Source organism: Lithobates pipiens, unplaced genomic scaffold, assembly GCF_037356315.1.
Source record: "Lithobates pipiens isolate NorthernLeopardFrog02 unplaced genomic scaffold, aLitPip1_a1.2 Scaffold_23, whole genome shotgun sequence".
NCBI lineage: Eukaryota > Metazoa > Chordata > Amphibia > Anura > Ranidae > Lithobates > Lithobates pipiens.
Window position 1 is genome coordinate 133,420,613 of NW_027507785.1, and position 25,168 is coordinate 133,445,780.

Below are 25,168 nucleotides of genomic sequence, written 5' to 3' on the forward strand. Positions count from 1 at the left end.
GCTGTATGCTCTTGCAGCAGAACCCTTATCTATAGTACTATGCTCCCATCTCTGCATTGTAGGACTTTATGTAGGACCCACAACAGAGAAGGTTAGCACATACACTGACGGCTCCATAGGTGCACTTCCCATAGCCTTGTCTGTGATAGAACACTTTTGGTTCCTTCTCAGGACTCAAAATTAATTGGGATAAATCTCAAATACTTCCTTTTGGACAGTTTTCCAACCACGTGCAACCAGGCCCTGGATTGCATCAAGTATCTGGGTATACACATCTCCTGGGCGCCTGCTGACTACACTATGCTTAATGCATAACCTCTATTTGAAATGCTTAAACACACAACCCAGGTCTAGCACAGGCTACCGTTGGGGTTTATGGGGCGCATAATCTTCGTTAAAATGGTGCTACTGCCCAAAATTCTTTACGTGCTTTTGCACTCCCTGCTGCACAGCTGTTCCACATAGACAAAACGGACAGGACTAGATTCTTGACCTTTCTATGCCCCAAATGAGCACACTCAACTGGGGACACCATAGTTGCTGTTACAGGGAAAGTTAAGGCCACAGGGCCAATGAATGACAGAACATCACTACTCTACCATCACAAGCAAATTTGGGACCTTGTGACAGACGAGCTTCAGCTACTCCTTTTACATAAGCATACTCCGTTACGGCCCTTCCAGAGTTCTGCTCAATCCCAGACTCTGAGCTGTGGAGATCCAAAAGGATCTTTTACCTCTACCACCTAACCCACAATGGAGAACAGACTGAGGGCAGAGTATGATTTATCACCCCGCATGTTTTTCAAATATCTACAAATCCGTCGTGCTTTCAGAACATGAGTCCCAATTGGTACCCCTCAACTTTACAATAACCCCTTTATGGAGGTGATGCAAAGCTCATATCCCCAAAAACGGATCTCAATTTTTTTATAGCATGTTGCTACGACCCTCCTCCTCTAGGTCAGCTTATGCATTGAAAACTATATAGGAGGAGGCTGTAGGGGCAATGGAGGATGAGGAATGGAGTGATGCTCTTGACACCTGCAAATTGGTGTCCCCCAAACTTTCTGACCGACTCACGCAGATTTATATCATTCACTGATCATACCTTACCCCACTAATATCTAGATAAAAGCGGGACCAACCTGCCCACTGCAAAATGTGCAACCAAGCATCGGGAACGTTTTATCACTTACTGGAGTTGCTCCAGGATCCATGGCTTGTGGACACAGGTTGTGCAGTTTCTTCATGACACATTGGGCTCTCCCCTTACCTTGCACCCTAAGCTGTGTCTTCTGGGGATCTACCCAGAACCGGATACCAATAAATAAACCAAAATATTTCTGAACAAACACTATTCTCTGCAAGAAAAGTTATAGCAAGGCAGTGGATGAGGGTCACCCCACCCGAGTTTGGTGCATGGCTGTCAGAAGTAAACAGTCTATTGTATAAAAAGCTTATCTATACACCTAGGGGCTGCCCATTTAAGTATGCTAAAATGTGGGATAGATGACTGCAGGCTTCAGAAACCCTCAGCTGATAGGACTATCTTTGCCCAGCCAAGACCTCACATCCTCCATTCTTCACCGCTACTCTATACACCACATGTATTGAGAAAACTGAATACAAGATGTAACACACACAATCTGACTATTCTATCGTTATATGTGTTAACACGTGTCTAACCATGCAACTTATATATTGGATGTCTGATCTAAACACTTGTTGGTAACATAGTCAATCACATCAGACATTTCCTGTGAAAATGTATTTGTAAATTTTAGTTTTTTCTAATAAAAACCTGTTTGAATAAAAAAGAAAAAAAAAAAAGATATGCTTGAAATGTATCACTCTGTGTAATGAATCTAAATAATGAGTTTCACTTTTTGGGTTGAACTACTAAAATAAACTTTTTGATGATATTCACATTTTTTAAGATGCACCTGTATATTGAATTCTAAACTCTGTTCATCCTGTCTGCAGGTCTGGAAACAGAAGGCTCAGTATCTTCAGCACAAGCAAAACAAAGCAGAGGCCACTACTGTGAAACGCAAGTCTAGCCCTACAGAGTCCTCTTCAAAGAGCAAAGGTATTCAGGTGTTTGTTTTGCCCTCTGCTAGGAATGTGCAAAGATGTATCATTTAATATGCAAGAAATAAGAAAACCTTGCTCTGATAGAAAGTAATGGCCTACCATTTCCCCTGCTTCTTTACCATCACTAGTTGCTTGCTTGCTATTTTAGACCATTAACTTCCAACACTTTATTTCACTAACTAGAACAACTTCAGTTAGTGAAGTCAGACCCTGTCTCTGTAGTTTATGCATAGGTTGCCTTGAAAACATCAAACACAGACTGTTTAGTCATTTAACTCCGGATCTGTAAAGTGTAGTAATTTTTGTTATTTTCTTTATCGTACATCACGGGACACAGAGCTATAGTTATTAACTATATGGGTATATAGGCACTTTCAGGTGATGGACGCTAGTATACCCAATACAGGAAGTTCACACCCTATATAACCCCTCCTCCTACCAGGAGTACCTCAGTTTTTGTTTTTTTTGTCAGTGTCTAAGGTGTTGGTCACAAGTGAAGATGTGCTCTAAAGAGCTACACTGGAGGGATCCTTACTGAATTTAAAAAGCCTCACCAGACCGGATCCATCCAAAGTGCCACTGAGGCCAAGGTGAATGGTACCCTGGCCTCATATATGAAGAAAGATGTTTTGCCTGTAACGCCTCTTCTTGTAGGGTTGGACTCCAGGACCCAGGGTTTTTGGTCAGTACATTACCTAAAGTTTTTCCTGGCAGGGTGCTAATACAGGTCCAAAGGAGTGGAATCCAAAAAAAGGGACCTGGCCCTTGAAGGTTTGCTAACACAGCCCGCGGTGATAGGTGAAGTTTGGATCTGTCTGTCTTCAGCAGTATCCTGCAGTGAGGATAAGGTAAGAGAAGAAGCCTAGGAACTGTAAAAAGTCCACCTATGGTTTTTTCTTCCCTGACTAAATTGTTGTCATGCCTTAAAGGCTCCACTAGAGGGAGTAAATGCACATACCTGGTACGTTGCTTCTCAGTCAGCTCTGTGTCCCAGCTAACAGCATGTTTTGTCTCGGCCAGCCAGGGGGGATTCCTCATCTAGAACAAAGTTTGCAAACGGCGTGTTCTTTTCCAGTTTCGGGAGTTTCCACCGTCTCGTTTTCTGAGGTCAAACGTTCCCAATGATTCAGGGAAAATGCAATCCCTGTTTCGGGCACTAGACTGATTACTGCCTCAAGGGGTGATCATACAAATCCCCACAGAAGAGCAAGGTTTGGGGTCTTATTCAAACCGAATGGAGATGTCAGACCCATTCTAGATCTAAAAAAATCGAAATCCGTTCCTTCAGACGCACTCTTTTCGCATGGAGTCCATCAGGTCGGTGGTTTCTATCCTACAAGGAGGAGAACTTCTGGTGTCTTTCGACATCAGAGATGCATATCCGCATGTCCCTATATTTCCTGCTCACCAAAGGTTTCTGCAGTTCGAGGTAGAACAGCATCAATTTCAGTTTGTAGCCTTGCCCTTCGGGCTAGCTACAGCACCTCGGGTGTTTACACGGTTCTGGCTCCACCTCTAGCCAGGTTAAGGGCTCAAGACATAACAGTCTTGGCATACTAATGCCGCGTACACACGTAGCAAATTATCTGACGGACTTTCTGCCAGACTTTCCGAACAAGCTACTTGCCCACACATGGCACTTTTTCAGCAGACTAATACGGCGTACTAAGTCCGCCGGACTATCCGCCGTACTTTTGAAATGAACGGACTTGCCCACACACGCGGAGGAAAGTCCGCTCATTTTGAGCGCGTCTCCAGGTAGCTGGAGCCAGCGACGGAGGCGTCGCTGGACCCGTCACCTGGTATTAACTTAAAGGGGAACCCCTACACCGAAAAATCGGCGTGGAGGTCCCCTCAGGTCCATATCAGACCCTTATCCGAGCACGCTACCCCGGCCGGTCAGGAAAGGGGGTGGGGACGAGCGAGCACCCCCCCTGAGCCGTACCAGGCCGCGTGCCCTCAACATGGGGGGTGCCTTGGGGAAGGGGGGCCGCGCTGTCCCCCCACCCCAAAGCACCTTGTCCCCATGTTGATGAGGACAAGGGCCTCTTGCCGACAACCCTGGCCGTTGGTTGTCGGGGTCTGCGGACGGGGGGCTTATCGGAATCCAGGAGCCCCCTTTAATAAGGGGGCCCCGGATACCGGCCCCCCACCCTATGTGAATGAGTATGGGTACAATGTACCCCTACCCATTCACCTGTGAAAAAAATGTAAAAAAAAACACAACACACAAGGGTTAAAATAGTTTATTGCACAGCTCCGGGGGTCTTCTTCCGTCTTCGGGGGTCTTCTCGCCGGACTCCTCCGTTATCTTCTGCTATCTCTTTTACTAGTGGAGGAGCCCGGCTTTCTTCTTCGTCGCTGCCCTCTTCTTCTGACTTTGGGGGTCTTGTCCCACCTCTTCGGTTCTTCTTGCCAGGCCACCGCGCCTTCTTCTAGCTCTTTTACAAGCGGTGGCCCGGTCTTCTGTCGCCGCTGTCTTCTGGCCTTCTGTTCTTCTCTTCTGTTCTTCTCTTCTGGAGATGTTGCCTCGTCGCTTTCTCCGGTCACAATGACAGAGCTGTGCAATAAACAATTTTAACCCTTGTGTGTTTTTTTTTTTTTACATTTTTTTTTCACAGATGAATAGGTAGGGGTACATTGTACCCCATACTCATTCACATAGGGTGGGGGGCCAGTATCTGGGGCCCCCTTATTAAAGGGGGCCCCTGGATTCTGATAAGCCCCCCGCCCGTAGACCCCGACAACCAACGACCAGGGTTGTCAGGAAGAAGCCCTTGTACTCATCAACATGGGGACAAGGTGCTTTGGGGTGGGGGGGGGGGGGCGATCGCTCGTTCCCACCCCCTTTCCTGGCCAGCCGGGTAGGGTGCTCGGATAAGGGTCTGATATGGACCTGGGGGGGACCCCAACACCGATTATTTTGGCGTAGGGATTCCCCTTTAAGTCCATACCAGGTGACGGGGCCAGCGACGCCTCCTTCGCTGGTCCCGGCTACCTGGAGACGTGCTCAAAATGAGCGGACTTTTCTCCGGGCGGGAAAAGTCCGTTCATTTCAAAAGTATGGAGGACTGCACACACACACGGCTGGATTGTCTGCCGAAATGCGAGTCCAGCGGACAGATTGGAGTGCAAAAATACTTTCTTAGTCCGCCGGACTTTTGGGTAAAAAAAAGTCCACCGGGGCCCACACGGCGGGATTGTCCGCCGGACTTTTCCACCGGATTGTTTGATCGTGTGTGCAAGGCATTAGACGATCTATTGCTAATAGACCAGTTGGTGGCTCGCTTGGAGCAAAGCATGCGCATTACAATCAAATACCTGGAAAATCTGGGGTGGATTCTCAACCTAGAAAAGTCTTCCTTAACCACTTTCAGACCGGACCAATTTGCTGGTCAAAGACCAGACCACTTTTTGCGATTCGGCACTGCGTCGCTTTAACTGACAATTGCGCGGTCGTGCGACGTGGCTCCCAAACAAAATTGACGTCCTTTTTTTCCCACAAATAGAGCTTTCTTTTGGTGGTATTTGATCACCCCTGCGGTTTTTATTTTTCGCGCTATAAACAAAAATAGAGCGACAATTTTGAAAAAAACGCATTATTTTTTACTTTTTGTTATAATAAATATCCCCCAAAAATATATAAAAAAAAATTTTTTTTCCCTCAGTTTAGGCCGATACATATTCTTCTACATATTTTTTGTAAAAAAAAATCGCAATAAGCGATTGATTGGTTTGCGCAAAAGTTATAGCGTTTACAAAATAGGGATCGTTTTATAGCATTTTTATTAATAATTTTTTATTATTTTTTTTTACTAGTAATGGCGGCGATCAGCGATTTTTATTGTGACTGCGACATTGTGGGGGACCCATCTGACATTTTTGACACATTTTTGGGACCATTGTCATTTATACAGTAATCACTGCTATATAAATGCAGTGATTCCTGTGTAAATGACACTGGCAGTGAAGGGGTTAACCAGTGGGTGGCAGTGTAGGGGTTAAGTGTTCCTAGGGGTGTGTTACTAACTGTGGGGGGGTTGGGCTTTCATTTAGTGAACACTGATCTCTGCTCCAATCACATGGAGCAGAGATCAGCGTCACTAGTTGCTAGGCAGAATGGAGAAATGTTGTTTACAACGGCACTTCTCCATTCGGCCGCTCCGTGAGACGATCGCGGGGATGCCCGCGGCGATCGAGTCCGCGGGTCCCGCGACCGGACTCACGGGGGTCCCAACCAGCGCCGGAGCGCGCCAGCGGCGGCGCGCTCCCGATGGCAGGGTGACAAATTTAAAGGGACGTACATGTACGCCCATTTGCCTGCCCGTGCCATTCTGTCGACGTACATGGTCGTGCGCTGGTCGGCAAGTGGTTAAAACCAATAAAAAGGCTGGAGTACCTGCGTCTGATCATAGACACAGCCCAGAAAAAGGTTTTCTTGCCTCAGACAAAGATCAGCTCCATAAGGGAGCTGGTGCAAATGGTAAGGTTGAAAGGAAATTCCTCCATTCGCCTTTGCATGAGGTTGTTATGGGAGATGGTGGCTTCATTCAAAGCGGTTCCCTGTGCTCAATTCCGTTCGAGATTGTTGAAAAACAGTATCCAATCTGCTTGGAACAAACGGTTCAAGCCTTAGACTTGCCAATGCGACTCTCCCAAGGGTGTCCCAAAGCCTCAGTTGGTAGTTGGTAACCCAGAATCTGCTGAAAGGAAAATCATTCAGACTGGTATTTTGGAAGGTGGTAATGACAGATGCCAGCCTTTCAGGTTGGGAAGCAGTGTTAGAAAAGACAACTGTCCAGGGACAATGGTCAGGAACCAAAAAGACCTTGCCCATCAACATTCTGGAGATTCAGGCAGTGGGTCTGGCTCTGAAGGCCTGGACATTCAGGTTACGAGGTTGTCCTGTCAGGATCCAATCCGACAATGCCACAGCTGTGGCTTACATCAATCACCAAGGAGGCACCAAGAGTCTTGCAGCACAGAGGGAGGTGAACCATATCCTAACATGGACCGAAAGGAATGTTCTGTGCCTATCAGCAGTTTTCATTCCGGGAGTAAAAAATTGGCAGGAGGACTTCTTGAGCTGCCAGCAGTTGCTCTCGGGTGAATGGTCCCTTCATTTTTCATGCTTTGTGCCAAAGATAGGGGACTCCGGACGTAGATCTTCTGGCGTCCAGATTCAACATGAAGTTGGTCAACTTGTTTTCCAGGACATTCACTCGCACGCAGAACAGATGTGTTGGTGACCCCGTGGGATCAGTTCTCACTGATTTATGCATTCCCCCCTATTCAGTTGCTGCCACTGCTTCTTTGCAGGATTAAGCTTTAAAGAAAGACATTAATTCTGTTAGCCCCAGCATGGCCCAGAAGGTCCTGGTATGTGGAAATTGTAAAGATGGCGGTGGAGGATACATGGTCCCTTCCACTAGGGCCAGACCTACTCTCACAGGGGCCTATATTCCATCCAACCTTACAAACTGTAACGGCTTGGCTATTGAAACCAACATTCTGAAGAAATGTGGGCCTTCCGTGTCAGTTGTCTCTACCTTGATTAATGCAAGGAAGCCAGCTTCCAGAACTATATATTATAGAGTTTGGAGGGCTTATGTTTCCTGGTGCGAGTCCAAGACTTGGCACCCTTGGAAGTACAACATAGGCAGAATTCTTGCCTTTCTACAAATAGGGGTAGAGATGAAGCTGGCCTTGAGTATTATCAAGGGCCAAGTCTCAACTTTATCGTTCTTATTTCAGGCTAGGTTCACACTGCTGCGATGTCCGAGATCGGATGTGATTCACACCGCACTGCAGTGCAAATCACATGCGATCTCTATGAGATGCGATTTCAGCCATACAGATAGTATGGCTGAATTTGCATCGCATGCGCCACAAACTCGTACAGGACCCTTTTTTTGGTCCGCAGCACAATCGGATCGCATGGGTGTTCACACCACGCGATCCGATTCCTATCCGAGTTTGCAGATCGCACTGCGATATGCAAACTGATTTGGAGGTGTCATTAACTGTTAATTGACACTCCCAGCAGTTCGCATAGGGCAGTGTGAACGGCCGCCGGGAGACATGCGATGCCGGAACCCGCAGTGGATTTGCAGCGTTCCCGCATCGCAGCAGTGTGAACCTAGCCTCAAAGACCACTCGCTTCACATTCTTTGGTCTGGGTTTTTATGCAAGGGGTGATGTGGCTTAATCCGCCACTCAGACCTCCCTTGAACTTTTGGGACTTGAACTTAGTTTTGCCAGTGTTACAATCACAGCCATTTGAACCGAAACAGCATACTCCCTTAGTTCTTCTGACAAGGAAGTTGGTGTTCTTGGTTGCTATATCCTCAGCAAGGAAGGTTTTGGAATTGGCTGCTCTTTCTTGTAAAAAGCCATATTTGATTATTGACGAGGACAGGGTCGTGTTACATCCTCGTTCAAGTTTTATGCCTAAAGTGGTCTCAGGTTTTCCCCTGAACCAAGATATTGTCCTGCCATAGTTTTTTCCAAAACCATGTTCTCGGGAAGAGAAGTCACTTCATTGTCTTGATGTGGAGGAAAAGAGATTTCATCTTCAAATACGGAAAAGTTTCTTCACAGTAAGAGCTGTGAAAATGTGGAATAGACTCCCTGCAGAGGTGGTTCTGGCCAGCTCAGAAGATTGCTTCAAGAAATGCCTGGATTATTTCCTAAATGTACATAATATAACTGGGTACTAACATTTTAGAGGTAAAGTTGATCCGGGGAAAATCCGATTGCCTCTCGGGGGATCAGGAAGGAATTTTTTCCCCCTTCTTTAGCAAATTGGATCATGCTCTGCTGGCCTTCTTTTGGATCAACTGTGGGTATAGCATTAGGTATATGGGATTGTATGATATTATTATTTTTTTTGTGGTTGAACTGGATGGACTTGTGTCTTTTTTCAACCTGACTAACTATGTAACTATGTGGTGAGAGCGGTCAAAGTTTATTTAAAGACGACTGCCCCGATCCGGAAGACTGATGTCTTATTTGTACTGCCAGAAGGTCCTAAGAAAGTTCAGTCAGCGTCGAAATCCACTGTCACTAAGTGGATTTGGCAAGTTATAATTCAGGCTTATGATTTAAGGGGTAAGATTCCACCTTTTCAAGTCAAAGCGCACTCAATCAGAGTGGTTAGTGCTTCTTGGGCAGTGTGTCACCAGGCCTCCATGGCTCAGATTTGTAAGGCTGCAAATTGGTCTTCAGTACATTCACCAAGTTTTATCAGGTGGAAATCGCCTTTGAGCGCAGTGTGCTGCAGGCAGCAGTATAGGTCCTCAAGTCTGAGGGTGCCCTATGGGTTGTGTCTCCCTCCCCTCAAATAGCATTGCTATGGGACGTCTCATATAGTTAATAACTATGGCTCTATGTCCCGTGATGTACAATAAAGAAAATAGGATTTTTTTTAACCGCTTACCTGTAAAATCCTTTTCTTGGAGTACATCACGGGACACAGAGGTCCCTCCCCTCTTTCTGGGGTTTAGGGGTTTGTATTGCTCTGCTACAAAAACTGAGGTACTCCTGGTAGGAAGAGGGGTTATATAGGGTGTGAACTTCCTGTATTGGGTATACCAGTGTCCATCACCTGAAGGTGCCTATATACCCATATAGTCAATATATAGTTATATAGTCAATAACTATGTCGCTGTGTCCCATGATGTACTCCAAAAAAAGGATTTTACAGGTAAGCTGTTATAAAAAACATTTTTTTTTTGTCATTTGTGTGTGCTTGTTCTCTAGGTTCATCTTCTACCTCGGGCCTTCATTCACCCCATAAGAAGTCCTCAAGTAGTACTCTGTCTTTCTCTTCTTCACCTGCCAAAGTCCCTGACACAGAGCCAATCGATGTGGCAGCCCATCTACAGCTGTTGGGCGAGTCCTTGAGCCTGATTGGACATAGACTACAAGAAACTGAGGTGATGATCTGCAAAAACCCTGTAGGTTACTACAAAAATGAATATTTTACACAAGTTAATATGTACACAAAATATACAATTAAATATTGCAGGCATTAAAACTCCAGAAAACCTAAAATTCTACCTTGAAGTGGGGCTATGCTTGTTTACTATAGCAGGGGTTGACAAATTTGTTTGGAATCTAGGAGCCAGCTAAAAAAGTTAGGAGCCAGGTCCGTGACGGTGATCTGGACCTGTCCCTGGCCTGACATGGAAACAAGTGAGGGGAAGATAGCGCCCCCAGCCCCCCACCTGTCTCCAAGTCATTGCCCATAGCTCTTAGAGGGACATTTTGTTTTATTTTTTTTCAAATGACGAATTTTTTTTAAATTGCATTTTAGTGTAAATATGAGATGTGAGGTCTCTCTGACCCCAGATCTCATATATAAGAGGACCCGTCATGATTTTTTTCTATTACAAGGAATTTTTACATTCCTTGTAATAGGAATAAAAGTGACACACATTTTTTTTAAAAGAACAGTGAAAAAAATAAAAATAAAAGTTAAAGTAAGAAAAAAATAAATAAAATTTAAACGTGCCCTGTCCTGCTAAACTTGCGTGCAGAAGCGAACGCATATATGAAAGCGGTGTTCAAACCACACATGTGAGGTATCGCTGCGATCGGTAGAGTGAGAGCAATAATTCTAGCCCCAGACCTCCTCTGTAACTCAAAACATGCAACCTGTAGAATTTTTTAAACGTCGCCTATGGAGATTTTAAAGGGTAAAAGTTTGTCGCCATTCCATGAGTGGGCGCAATTTTGAAGCATGACATGTTGGGTATCGATTTACTCGGCGTAACATTATCTTTAACAATATTAAAAAAAAATTGGACTAACGTTACTGTTGTCTTATTTTTTTAAATTAAATAATTTATTTTTCCCCAAAAAAAGTGCGCTTGTAAGTCCGCTGTGCAAATACAGTGTGACAGACAGTATTGCAACGACCACCATTTTACTCTCTAGAGAGTTATAATAATAAAAAAAAAAAAATTATATAATATATATGTAGGGGTTCTAAGTAAAGGGAAGGAGATGGAGCTTGCCCTGCCTGCCAGCCTCATTAGCATTGCTGGTTGTAATTCCAACAGCCACCACAAGAGGGCACCAGATTCCAGAAGGAACCATAGGATCACAGAAGGCCTCAAAGCCGGGGGCTCAATTACCGGCCGCCGGCGGCGTGGCCCGACGCGATCACGCCGGGGGGGGGGGGTCCACGGAGACAGGATACCCCTAGCTGTGCTGCTACAGGCGCCAGGTCGCTAATTCTAGTCGCAAATGCGACCTGGCGCCCGGGTTTTGTCGAGCCCTGTACTATAGGGAACAGTAACGGCATTTTTTATTGTACTTGCATGATCCTCTGCTCACCTGACAGACGGCACTCCCTTATGTTCCAGTGGTGGACCATACCTCGGCGTCCTTACACCCAGTGCATGGTGTAGACCCTGACAGGGATCATTTTAAGTTTCCTGGAGTTTATCTATGATCCATGTTGCAGATTGGTAAAATTTTGTTTTTCCCCAATTCTCCCAGACAGCACATAGGAGAGAGGTTTGAACAGAAAATGCATTACCAAAAAACACTGTAAAAAGGAAGTTGTTCTGTCGAACCGGTTAGTTATTGCATTTCCTCTATCCAGTGGGGATGCGTTGTTTGCAACATGGTGGTAGGAGGCTTGGTTAAGGATTTTTGTTTGTAGTCCTTCACCCACCCCCTTTTATGTCTTACCTTGCCCTTCTGATAGTGGTTGTTTTTTGACCACCGCCCCCCCCCCCCCCTTTATGTACCAGACTGGTCTTTTTTTTTCTACTAGTGGCAATAAGCAAACGTCCCTGCTGGGTATAGGCCAGGGTCACTAGACCAGCATGCTTCTTCTGACCAAGCCTTGTGGAAAAGGTGTGAGGGTCAGAAGACAATTTTGGGAGTTTTGCACAGCTATACCCACTGCTGTGTTTAACACAAGGGGAGGGATGAAAGCACTAGGAGAACGAAGGAAGTGGGTCCGGCTGGGAATCCATCTCTCACAAACCTAGAAGTGAGCTCCGTGCATCTGGAACTTGCAAGTAGGTAAGCCAGCGGGACCAGATTTTTTTTTTCTAAAAGAGATTATTTATCCCGCAAGACACTCAGTTTTTTCATTCCGTATGATCCAAGTAAGCTTGCACCTCATCAGGGCTAAATCGATAGGCGGCTTTTAAATGTGGTTGCAATAGTGATTTTGGCCACTAAAAATATAAAGTAATTTAAAGTTTGTATGTCTCTGGATACTTTCAACTGATTTGTTCAACAAGGCAATGCTTGCGTTTTTAGTGATATTGACCATAGTAACCGAATATATAAGAGAATGGATCCTCATCCAACATATGTGTAGAGTCGTGCCCACCTGGCCACAACCTCTGAAGCAGGAGGCCAACAAGCATGGGTACATATTTGAAAAGCGACCAAGTATCACCTGGCATTAACTTTATACAATACTTTAATCGGAGCAATATTAAGAATGCCTTTGTAAATATGGGTACACCATCACCGCCAGTCCTCTGCCAAAATGTCTTTCTTACGCCACCTGCTAAAGTTTATAAGCTGGGGTGATGAAAAGTTTGTACAGCATGGAAACGCACCCCTGTAGTTGAGTCTCTTGCATACATCTGTTTTCAAACATGATGTGTACTGTTAGGTCAGAACTATTTGTCTGTAATATGTTTACAAAATGATAGATTTGCTGTAAGTGAAAGTTCTTAGAGGATGGCATCTCTAAGATGTGCATAAAACACAATGAAGGATGTACCCCTTTATGATCGAGAAAATTCGCTTTTCGGTAGGTCATAGGCCTTCTTCTAATTTTGAAGATTAGATGTGTTGAAATATGTAGTATGCTAGTATGAACTTATATCAACTCTCTAATGGCATCTGATCAAGGGTGGATCTGCATAGATCTCTTCTACAGTTCTAGAAAGAGCTGTCATCCATTGGATCTCTCTGAGTTGACTTAAAGCCCTTGGACAGTCTTAGCCTGTGCCACAATTTCCTTCATCCTTCAAGAAGGGTTGAGTGTTTTTTAGTTTTTATGGAGGATTTCTGTGGGCATTTATTTTTTTGATCTGATTAGCTCCCAGACTAACTTCCTTGATGCAGGATGTTAGAGTTGGCTATAGGCCCAGTCTCCTGCACACCATTTAGATTTGTCTGTATGACTACTTGTTACAACTCTTAGCCCTATAGAGGGCATGTACTTTGTCTATGCATGATTTATTTTCCAATACCACAGTATGAACCTCTTATGCCGCGTACACACGGGCGTACTGTATGGCGTACTTAGTCCGTCAAAACACATTTCAGCGGACAGTCCGCTCGTGTGTGGGCTTCAGCAGACTTTTTCAGTGTGCAGTCTGGCGTACTAAGTATTTTTGATTTTTCGAAATTCTGTCCGTTGTACTTTGGTTTCAGCGGACAATCCGCTCGTCAGTAGGCTAGTTCGACGGACTAAGAATGGCGCATGCCCAGAAAGGATTTACACGGCGGAAGGGTGCTTTGCTGTGTATTGGACTTCCTATTTCTAGTCCCGTCGTACGCGCTGTACACGTCATCGCGCAAGCTTTCGACGGACTGTTTGTGCATCCGTGTGTGGTCAAGTCCGTTCAGTCGAAAGTATGACGGACTGTCCGTCGGATTGTATGACGGACTAAGTACGCCATACAGTCCGCTCGTGTGTACGCGGCATTACACTAACCCTTTGTATGTCACATGGTGTCCTTATGCACTTTTTGGTGCCTTTGATACTGTATCACGCTGTTTATTCTCTTGCTTGACTTCGTATATAGATAATGTGTTAGTCTTTTGCTGAAGAGTTTAAGGGCATGTAGCATCTTTGTCTGTGCACTACAAGATGTGTATTGCACAGTAGTACAATCCGATTATTAATGTCATGTGTTACCTATTCCTCCCCCCTTTCCTTCTTCCTCCCTCCTCGATAAGTTTTATAGGTCACAAGGCCTATTTGACAGCCATATACAATTCGGTGGGAAAATAATTATTTGATCCCCTGCAGATTTTGTAAGTTTGCCCACTTATAAAGTAATGAAGGCTCTATAATTTTTTTTATCATAGGTGTATTTTAAATGATAGAGACAGAATATCAACCAAAAATCTAGAAAAAAAAAAGATTCAATGTTCTATATTGAGTTGCAGTTCAGTGACTAAAAAAAGTATTTGATCCCCAAGCAAAACATGACTTAGTACTTGGTGGCAAGCACAAAGGTAGGACGTTAAGGTTTCTTGGTAACTCGAAGTTTCAGCTCTCTCCATAAATTTTCTATAGGATTAAGGTCTGCAAACTGGCTAGGTCACTCCATGGCCTTAATGTGCTTCTTGAGCCATTCCTTTGTTGCACTGGCGATATGTTTTTGGTCTTTGTAATGCTCAAGACCCATCCACGAACCATCTTTAGTGTTCTGACTGAGGGAAGAAGGTTCTTATCCAAGATTTTACAATACATGGCCCGTCCATTGGCTCCTCAATGCAGCAAAGTTGGCCAGTATCTTTTTAGCAGAGAAACGGCCCCAAAGTGCAATGTTTCCACTTCCATGCTTGACTGTAGAGATGGTGTTCTTAAGGTCGTAGGGGGTTATTTACGAAAGGCAAATCCACTATGCACTACAAGTGCACTTGGAAGTGCAGTCGTCGTAAATCTGAGGGTTAGATATGAGTGGAAGCTCTGCTCATTTTCTCATCCAATCATCAAAATGCTATTTTTTATTTTCCTTGCATGCCCCCCTCGGATTTACAGCGACTGCACTTCCAAGTGCACTTGCAGTGCCCTTGTAGTGCAGCGTGGATTTGCCTTTCGTAAATAACCCCCATAGTCAACATTTTTCCTCCTCCAAATGTGGCGAGTCGAGTTAATGCCAAAGAGATCAATTTTGGTCTCCTCTGACCACAGCACTTTCTCTCAATCCTTCTCTGAATCATTTAGATGTTCATTGGAAAACTTCAGACTGGACTGTACATGTGCCTTCTTGAGGAGGGGGACCTTTGCAGGAGCTGCGGGATTTAAATACATAGTGGCATATTATGTTACTAATGGTTTGTTTGGTGACTGTGGGTCCCAACTGCCTTGAGATCTTTCATAAGCTCCTCCTGTGTAGTTCTGGGCTGATCCCTCACTTTTCTCATGATCCACTTTACCCTATGTGGTGAAATCGTGCATGGAGCTCCAGACCGAGAGCGATTTTATTTTTTATTTTTTTGTATTTCTTCCATTGGTTGGTAGGGGATCAAATACTAAAACTCAATTTCCTGTCGCATCATGGCAGCATACACCTATGGGTTGTGGCTCCGCCTCCGCAACCTGATAGGACCGCGTAGCTATTAAACCTTGAGAGAGCCCCCGCCCCAGTATTCTCCCTTTTTTTTTTTTCCCTCACCTGATAAGGACCGAACAGCATCCCTTACCACTCTCGCTCCAGCCAGGTTCAAGCCTCTCCTGGTTGGAAGTCCTTACCTGTACAGCATCTAAATGAGCTAAACGGAAGGAACCCCACTCTGAGGGTCTTAGGGGTATGTGCCAAACATTTACAAAACTTAAATAGGTTTATTATAGCAGCGGCATCCAGCCTTTCTCCTGTGCACTTTGGTTAAAAAAAAAAAAAACGTTTTTTCTTTGTGTTTCTGAGCCCTGTAGTTCCACAGGCGCCCTGTACATGACACCAAGCATCTCAGCTCTTCCGCGCATGCGCAGACAGCCGGGATCTCACCCATTCAACTGTTTTCCAACTTCCAAGATGGAGCCGGACCTTACGAAGCGCTAGTGCGCATGCGCGATTGTGACGTTATCGCCTTCCATGGAGGTCGCTGCCCCAGTAGACCATCGTCAGCCTAATAGGTAAGAGGGGATAATTGGTAAGTATGAAGACAAAGAAAAAGAGAGAGCCTGTCACTAATGCTGTCTAATTGAACAGCCCTGCCAGGTCAGCCAGATCATCACATTCAAGACGGAGAGAACCCTCAAGAAGGAACCGCTCAAGCCATAGGCAAAGCAGCTCAGATCGTGGCAGAAGGTGCTCAAGCCGCAGAAGTAGATCAAGTCACAGGAGGAGCCGTTCAAAATCTTACTCGCGGCATAGTCACTCCTACTGCAGGAGATCTCCTACGCACAGGCACTCTCCGCCCGCCCAGAGTTTCCGTCCATCCGGGAACTTCTGCTGGATTTGTGGCACTATATCGCTTTCGGACAAGCTAGCCTGTCGCACGTGCTTTAAGGAAGCAACTAGAGACAAAGAGCTAGACATTAGGGAGTTGGCCAGAGAATCTCCCCTCCAAATCGCATGGTCTGAAACGAGCAGACTTGTACAAGGCACCTCATCTGCTACTCCCTCCTGATGACCTGGAGACATCCACCGCCTTTGATTTCTCACTAATTGAACCCTTTGTAAAATCCGTGAAGGAAGCAATTGATTGGGTGGAAGAAAAAGAAAGGCCTCAAAAATTGAGGAAATACTTTCCGAACCTTAAAAAAGATCCAGAGACCTTTCCCGTTTATTGATGAGCTTGAAGATCTAATCAAGGATGAGTGGCAAAAGCCAGAGAAAAGAAAACGGTCTCAGTAATAGATTAGTAAAGCTCTATCCGCTTAAAGAGCCTAACGTCAATCCATTAGTATCACCGCCAGTGGTGGACTCCTCTCTGATGCGCCTCGGTAGGCACGTAACACTCCCAATAGAAGACGCAGTCACATTTAAAGATGTGTTGGATAGAAAGATCGACCTGAATCTTAAAAGATCCTATCTGTCTGCAGGTGACGCTTGTTGGTCAGCACTGGCACTGGCAGCTTTGGGAAGGGCTATCTCTAGGTGGTCCTCTAACGCAGAGAAGCTAGTAATAGAGGGGGTGGAACAGGAAAAGATAGTTTCAGCCCTCCAGGAGCTTAGTCTTACTGGCACTTTTGTCGCAGAGGCCTCTGTGGATATAATAAAATCTGCATCAAGGGCAATGTTAAGTTTGGTGATGGCCAGAAGGGAGCTTTGGCTGAAACCTTGGTCGGCAGATCCCTCCTCAAAATCCAACTGGTGTAAAATTCCTTTTGACGGGGCGAACCTCTTCGGAGAACAACTGGACTTGGCCATTTTGAAAGTCACCGGCGGGAAGTCGGGACTTATCCCTTCGGACAGAAGGCCCAAGCACCAAATACAGGGAGGCAAAATCCTAAAGGCCCGGTAAAGAGTATAGGAGGAACTGGAAGAACCCCCAGTCATCCTTTCTCAAACTCCAAAAATCCAAGACCCCTACCACAGGGGATTAGAAGTATTTTTGAAGGTGCGTCCACCCAACCAGCTGTAGTAGGGGCCAGGCTCATGAAGTACAAGCAGGTCTGGGCGGAAGCAATAAAGGACCCATGGACGGTAGCTACTGTCCAGTGCGGGCACAAACGGAGATTCAAAAGCGACCACCAAGAGACCAATTCTGTATAACCAGACTACAGAGAGAGAGAGAGAGGAAATTGCTACTAACAGAATACATTCAAGGTCTGATCCAGAAGCAGGCCATAGTGAAAGTTCCATTATCCCAAAGGGGAAAGGTGTTTTATTTCCCTTTATTCTTGGTAAAGAAAAAGACGTGACCAGCGTCCCGTCCTGAACTTTAAAAATCTCAATCGATCAATTCTAGTAGACATTCAAGATGGAAAGCCTACAGTCAATTCTTCAGGCCATGAACATCGGGGATGGGATGCTTTCTGTCAATTTACAAGACGCTTATTTGCTGCACATTCCCTTTCGCACTTCATTCCAAAAGTTTCCCCGCTTTGCAGTAGGCCATCAACATTTTTCATTTCAAAGTCTCCCGTTTGGGATTTCCACCGCTCCAAGAATGTTCACCAAAGTCTTGCTGCCAGTGATATCCTTACTGAGGGAGCAAGGCTTAAGAGTCCATTACCTGGATGACATCCTTTTGCTCGCGGTCAATAAAGATTCCCTCCTACTACATCAAACTATTCTAACCTCCACCCTGCAAAAATTTGGTTGGCTGATAAACTGGGGAAAAAGCAACCTACAGCCCACCCAGAGAATGATCTTTCTTGGGGGCAGAACTAGATACCCGCCTCAACGGGGGCGTGGCCCGAGACCGGCATGTGAGAGGACGTGCATCACGGAGCTCCCGCACTGTAAAGATCCTCTTCCCAGCCAGCTAATACACCCAAAATCGGGCTGATCTCAGCACAGGGGATCCCACTGGTGTGCCTGGAACTGCGGCCGCGGTCCCTGGAGAGTATGATGACCTGAAAACACGTGGAGACCGGGACGCCAGATTCCCAACATGGCGCCGCAGCTCCTCTCTCACAGCGTGCTCGTGGCAAGAAGAAGCACAAGGATCCCGGTAAGGCTCCTAAGACCCCTACAAGTACAGCGAAAGACCCCCCGAGGGACATGTTGTACTATGCCCAGAAAATGGTGCCCAAACGGCCCAGGGGAATGGGGAGGTTATGTCTGCCACCCCTGCGGTGTTTCATACTCAGCAGGAGGAGGGGAGCGACGCACAGGGCCCTGTGGCGTCCCCCAGCCGGAGCCTTCCTACTATGGAGGAGGAGGATGAGGAAGAGGAAGCAGCTCAGCCATCCTTAGCAGACATACTGAGGGCAGTACAGCGATGCACAGCTTCAGTTTATACTCTGCAGGATCAGTTTGGTGGCCTGAAGGAAGAACTGGGGTTTATTAGGCATGACCTACAGAAAACGAGGGAGCGCACCACCACGGCGGAAGGCCGCATCAGTGAGATAGAGGACAAGCTGACACCCCTGCTGAGAGACACACAAATTACAGCCAGGATTGCTAGAGCGAATGAACTGAAATCTGACAAAATTGAGAATCGCTTGAGACGGAATAATATCCGTATTGTGGGGCTCCCTGAGAAGACGGAGGGTAGGGACCCCACAGACTTTGTTGAACAATGGCTACTGGAGGTGTTTGGGAAAGAAGTGTTCACACCATTGTACTCGGTTGAACGCGCGCACAGGGTACCGCCCAGGCCCCTTCCACCAGGGCACCCGCCCCGTTCTATGATAGCCAGTTTACTTAACCTGAGTTTGGATGGGCTGATCCGTGGTGCAATCGTAATCCACTACAGAAACAATTTTCTTGTTTTTCGAAGACCCACCTCTCTCTGTCGAGAATTGATCAGTGTCTCTGCTTGCCTCAGGCGATCCATTTATTGGAGGATATTAGGTATCTGGTGAGGGGTATATCCGATCATTCACCCCTATTGGTTTCCTTGGTTGCCAAGCCGGCTACGGATTTGCCGAGGGCACCATGGAAACTCAATGCATTTTGGCTTAATCTATTTCCCTCCCATGACAGGGTGTTGACTGAGATCTCTGAGTTTTGGAGCCGACGTGAGGATTGCCCTGATTTAAGGCTTGTATGGGAGACATTTAAAGCACATCTTAGGGGACTCCTGATCAATGAGGTGGCGGAAATTAAATCCAAATCACATGCTATCAGGGAACAGACAGAACGACTGGTTAGCCGACTGGAGGCAGACTACATTGCTGACCCCTCTAAGACAACAAGGGCGGCGTGGCTAGCTGCACAGGAGGCGGTTACCCGGATCTCCAAGGAGGCGGCTGAGGGAGGGAGGCTGGTAAAAACCCAAACTAAGGTTATGACAGAATTGGTGAGGTTTTACTCAGATTTGTACAAATCCAGGGCGTCTTATTCGACCACTGACTTAGGAGAATACCTGCAGGGAATTGATCTGCCTAAACTTTCTGACTCTCTCACAGAGCACTCCTGGACTCTCCCATTAGCCTGGAGGAACTGCAAGGGGCTCTTAGTCTCTTCCCGAACTCTAAGGCCCCGGGGGACGACGGTGTCCCAATGGAGGTCTTTAAACAATATGGGGAGGCAATTCTGCCTCGCCTATTGAGAGTTATTAATTACACAAGGGAATGCCAAAGTCTGCCTGACTCCATGACCAGGGCTAATATTGTTCTCCTTCTAAAACCAGGTAAAGATCCCTTAGACCCGGGCTCATATAGACCAATATCCCATCTGCAGAGCGATATCAAACTCCTGGCCAAGGTTTTGGCCTTGCGATTGAATGGGGTTATCTCCTCCATTATACATGCGGACCAGGCAGGTTTTATGCCCCAAAAGTCTACAGCCGTTAATCTCCGAAGGCTCTACCTGAATCTTCAAACGCAAGGAGAGAATGTGGGTGATCGGGCCTTGCTCTCGCTGGACGCCCACAAGGCGTTTGATAGCGTGGAGTGGGAATACTTATGGGCTGTCATGGATAAGTTTGGCTTCGGCGAAGGGTTTCTGTCATGAGTGAAGCTCTTATATTGCTCACTTCGGGCGACTATCAGAGAGGCGGGACATGTTTCCGCCCCATTCTCCCTGCACAGGGGCACTCGACAAGGGTGCCCACTGTCGTCCCTCCTTTTTGCCATGGCCATCGAACCCATGGCATCCTTGATTAGAGCAAATCAGAGGATACGAGGCTTCCAGTATGGGAAATTCCAGGAAAAAATCATACTATACGCAGATGATACCATGCTACTTCTGGGAGACACATCTGATTCCCTGCGGGAGGCTATGGAGACGATAGGAAAGTTTGGTGTGTATTCAGGACTAACTATAAACTGGACCAAATCCTCCCTGCTGCTGCTGGATGCTAATCCGGACAGTGATGGTCGGATGATACACGGCGTGCCTGTGTCCATGGGTCTGAAGTTCCTGGGTATACAGGTCATGTCGGATCCTCTTGATTATGTTTGCCTTAACCTGACCCCACTTTTAAATAGAATTCTAAATAAAACTAAAATTTAGTCCCGTCTTAAGATGTCACTGGTCGGTAGAGTCAATTTGATAAAGATGATCTTTATGCCCCAACTTTTATATATTTTGCACAATACCCCTATGGTAATCCCTCTGAAATTCTTTTGCATTATTAACTCAATTTTTAGAGCTTTTATTTGGTTAGATAGACCCTCCCGGATTAAACTGGAACAATTACAACGGTCCAGGGAGGAGGGGGGCCTCGCCCTCCCTAATCCTTGGGCCTACTACCTGGCAGCACAGGCACAACATATAGCAAGGGCTATGCAGGGGGGGACAGGGGAAGAGGAGGAGACCCTATGCTTGGACCCAGTTAAGGCCCTGATGTGCCTGACCTCTGGCCATGGTGATGTACCCTCGGGAATGGAGGCCTTGGCATACGCAAAATCAAATAAACGACTGCCCACCTATGCCCTTATGCAGAAAATTTGGAATAAACTACGACAAATGCAGGGGGTGGAGGGCTTCACTGAGTACAGCCCTATATGGGAGAATGAGTATTACGAGGAGTTGCTACTGCTGGATTGTGGTGCTCGGTGGAGGAGACACGGGGTCACGTACTTGGGTAAAATTTTTACAGCAGGGAGGCTGACTCCCTTCCCCGATTTGAGGAAGTGATTTCACTTGCCGCAGTCTATGCTTTTCTACTACTTGCAACTGCAACATGCAGTGAAGGCTCAGACGGGGGGGGTGGGTCCCGTGGACTCTTTCACCGACCCCGATCTTCCGATCTATTGTTAATGTAACACAGTTTCAGGGCTTTATCTCCAGAACTTATTCCATGGTCCTCACTGCCTGCCTCGGGGGATTCCCGCAGACGGCACTGAGTAAATGGAAGAGGGATTGTGGTACATTCGAGGAGGAGCAATGGGAGGAGGCCCTGCAGGCAGTACAATACTGCTCACTAAATGTGGCCCAGCGCTATCTCAATTATATATTGTGCTCAGAGTACACTACACGCCGGATAGGCTGTTTAGGATGGGGGTGCGACAGGACTCAGATTGCCCCAGTTGTGCCAGGGATCACGGGGATTTGATCCACCTGCTGTGGAGATGCCCCAAACTACACCTATTCTGGACAGGGGTACTGGACACTATTAACAGAGTGTTTCAGATTACCATACCCTCAGACCCAAAACCATGTCTCCTTGGGATCCTGGATGATGTTTCCATGGGGAACAATAGTGGACAGGCCGTGGCCAGGGCCCTGTTCCAAGTACGGAAGATGATTCTTCGGCACTGGAAGGCGCCCGAGCCCCCTACACTGGGGGAATGGATCACCCAAATGGGGGATACTATTAGGATGGAAAAGTACATTTTTCAACATAGAGGGCGACCGGAAAAATTTGAGAAACTCTGGGCGTTTTGGTTGGATACTCCTGGCCTGGTTGATTTAGTTTTGGACAGAATGCTGAGATAAGGGCTAGGGGAGTGAAATTAGAATGAGAGGGGCAGTGACTGTTAGACACCTACTGAAAATACATGACTCTGTATGAGTGAATCAGGGGACAGGTGAAATTTAATGTGTCAATTTCTGTGGAGGCTGGGGCGCTGAGGCATGTGAAGTGGTGAAATGATTGTCTGTATATTCCTTTTGTAAGGATGAACAAGTTTGTACACTGTGCCAAAGATTTGAATTTGAGATGTAAGCTGCAAAGTGTACTCAAATGTTTTGTTGTAGATGCCTGCCTCAACACGAGAAAATTACCATTTTAAACCAAAAGGCAAAGAGGCTACTTATATCTACCACGCTCCCAACCAGAGAGTATCTCAGCATATTGGGATCATTCTCAGAAACCATCCCGATGGTCCAATGGGCTCAGTGGAACACAAGACCTCTTCAGACATCACTTTTAAAACAGTGGAACAGGGTAGCAATGTCTCAACCAATCATGATTCAGAAGGAAGTGAAACTATCACTCTTTTGGACCAGATCGTGCAATCTGAGGAGATGCAAGCACATAGTCCCCCTTCCCCAGGAGGTAATCACTTCGGACACCAGCATGAACGGCTGGGTGGCACACTACTGTCACTACGCAGTCCAAATTCGTTGCCCGTTCAAAACACAGAATGTGGTTTTGAATGTTTTGGAGATGAAAGCAGCGTTCCAAGCTCTGCTAGCCTTCAGCCCCCTCCTGAGGGGAAAATAAGTTCTGTTAAAAATGGACAACCGAGTGGCAGTTGCCTATATCAACAGGCAAGGAGGTGCCAGGAGTCACTCCATGATGCAGGAAGTCTGCCCAGTCCTCGAGTGGGCACAGCAAAATATGTCAGGGCTAAGGGCAACGTATGTCCCAGGAGCTCAAAACCAACTAGCCGAAATTTCGTATCCAACAACAAATGGACTTTAAGCCACCAAGCCTTTTCCCTAATAACCAACACTTGGGGGGTGCTGGCTATAGATCTGACAGCGACACCAACCAACACGAAGTGACAGAGGTACCTGGGGAGAGTTCCCTTCCCATTGGCGGAGGGCACGGACTGTCTGCAGCTCAACTGGAACTTCCGTCTGGGCTACATCTTTCCACCGACGCCCCTCATTCCGAGGTTTCTACTCTGACTCGAGAGGTCAGAATCTACAGTGATAGCAGTCCTCCCCTTTTGGCCGAGTGGGCCATGGTTCACAACCCTCCTCCAACTGAATACAGCAAAGCCATTGTCGCTCCCAATGGCAGCGGATTTACTGTCTCAAGGGCAGCTCCTTCATCCATTCCCACAGAGGCTACACCTGACAGCCTGAAGATTGAAAGGGCTAGGTTCTTAGCTCAAGGCTGCTCCCAGAAAGTGATAGACGCTCTTCTCCAAGCCAGAAGAAGTACCACCAACAATACCTACAAAAGAATTTGGGAGAAGTTTCTTTCAGTCGCACAACAGCAATTCTGGAACCCATCACCCCCAACAGTTGCTCAGATCCCTTATATTTCTCCAACTAGGCCTCAAATCCGATACCCTGAAGGTGCATGTGTCAGCTCTGCCCGCCATGACAGGAGTAAAGTGGGCACAGGAGCCCCTTATCATTCAGTTCCAATGCCTAAAGTTAAGGCCCACCAGAAAACCTTCCTTTCTGACCTGGGAATCTCTCTGTGGGACCTGACTCTCAAGGTCACCTTCCTAATAGCAATTACATCGGCTAAAAAAATCTTGGAGATGCAGGCCCTACTGGCAAAGGAACCAATCCTAACCATCTACCTGGACAAAGTAGTCTTAAAGCCATCGGATTGCTTCATGCCGAAAGTGTCAGCTTCCTTCCACTTTAATCAGGAGATATGCCTTCCCACTCTCTCTACAGAACAAGGTAATCCACATCCACTCGATGTAAAGACCAATATCTTGGCCTACCTTTAGGCAACCAGTAACCAAAGGAAGACGGAGAATCTCCTAGTCACCCCACATGGCTTTAGGAGAGGACAAGCAGCAACCTCTCGCAGCATGGTTGGTGAAGATCATTAAAAGAGCTTGCTCTTCTAACCAAGCACAAGTGCCTGAGGACTTGGGGCACATTCCACAAGGGCAATGGCGACCTCCTGGGCGACCTACTGCAGGGTGTCTTCAGAAAGCATTTGCAAGGCAGCCACCTGGCCATCAAAAAATACCTTGTATCACATTACAATGTGGACTCCGCTAGGTTGTCCACGGTAGAATTCGAGAGAGCAATTATGCAGTCCAACACCTCTATTCCTTGTAAATAAAATGTATCTTTTCTGCTCATACCACCCAGTTCGTGAGGTTATTCCCCATAGGTGTACGCTGCCATGATGCGACAAGAAAACGGAAAATTGTATACTCACCTTTCTGTAATTTTCCTTTCCTGTTGCATCTTCATGGCAGCATACAGATGCCCACTCGTCTGAGTTGAGGTGTGTGTATGTATGTATGTATGTATGTGTGTATATATATATATATATATATATATATATGTGTGTATATATATATATATATATATATATATATATATATATATATATATACACACTGGGGCAGGGTCACTCTCAAGGTTTAAGAGCTACATGGTCCTATCAGGTTGCGGAGGTGTAGCCACAACCCATAGGTGTATGCTGCCATGAAGATGTGACTGGAAAGGAAAATTACGGAAAGGTGAGTATACAATTTTCCATTTTTATAACATTTGTATTGTGTTTTTTTTCAGGATTTTTGGTTGATATTCTCTATCACTCTATCATTTACAATACACCTATGATAAAAATTATAGACCCTTCATTTGTTTAGAAGTAGACAAACTTACAAAATCTGCAGGGGATCAAATAATAATTTT

The 25,168-nt window shown here is 46.2% G+C and overlaps 1 protein-coding gene across 7 annotated transcripts in view; it reads left to right on the forward strand.

Moving 5' to 3' along the window:
• The window catches only part of HMGXB4 (HMG-box containing 4), a 200,563-nt gene that overhangs the window by 94,796 nt on the left and 80,599 nt on the right, over nucleotides 1-25,168 (forward strand). For 4 of the 7 annotated variants that reach the window (XR_013262344.1, XM_077452399.1, XM_077452396.1 and 1 more), the window contains 2 exons: nucleotides 1,986-2,091; nucleotides 9,858-10,054. Coding sequence is in view for 5 of the 7 variants with exons in the window: in XM_077452399.1 (XP_077308525.1) it covers nucleotides 1,986-2,091; nucleotides 9,858-10,054 (303 nt within the window). In the remaining 2 variants the exon portion in view is untranslated. The remainder of the gene's footprint in view (nucleotides 1-1,985; nucleotides 2,092-9,857; nucleotides 10,055-25,168) is intronic. The other 3 variants (XR_013262345.1, XM_077452398.1, XM_077452401.1) reach the window with 1 other exon arrangement.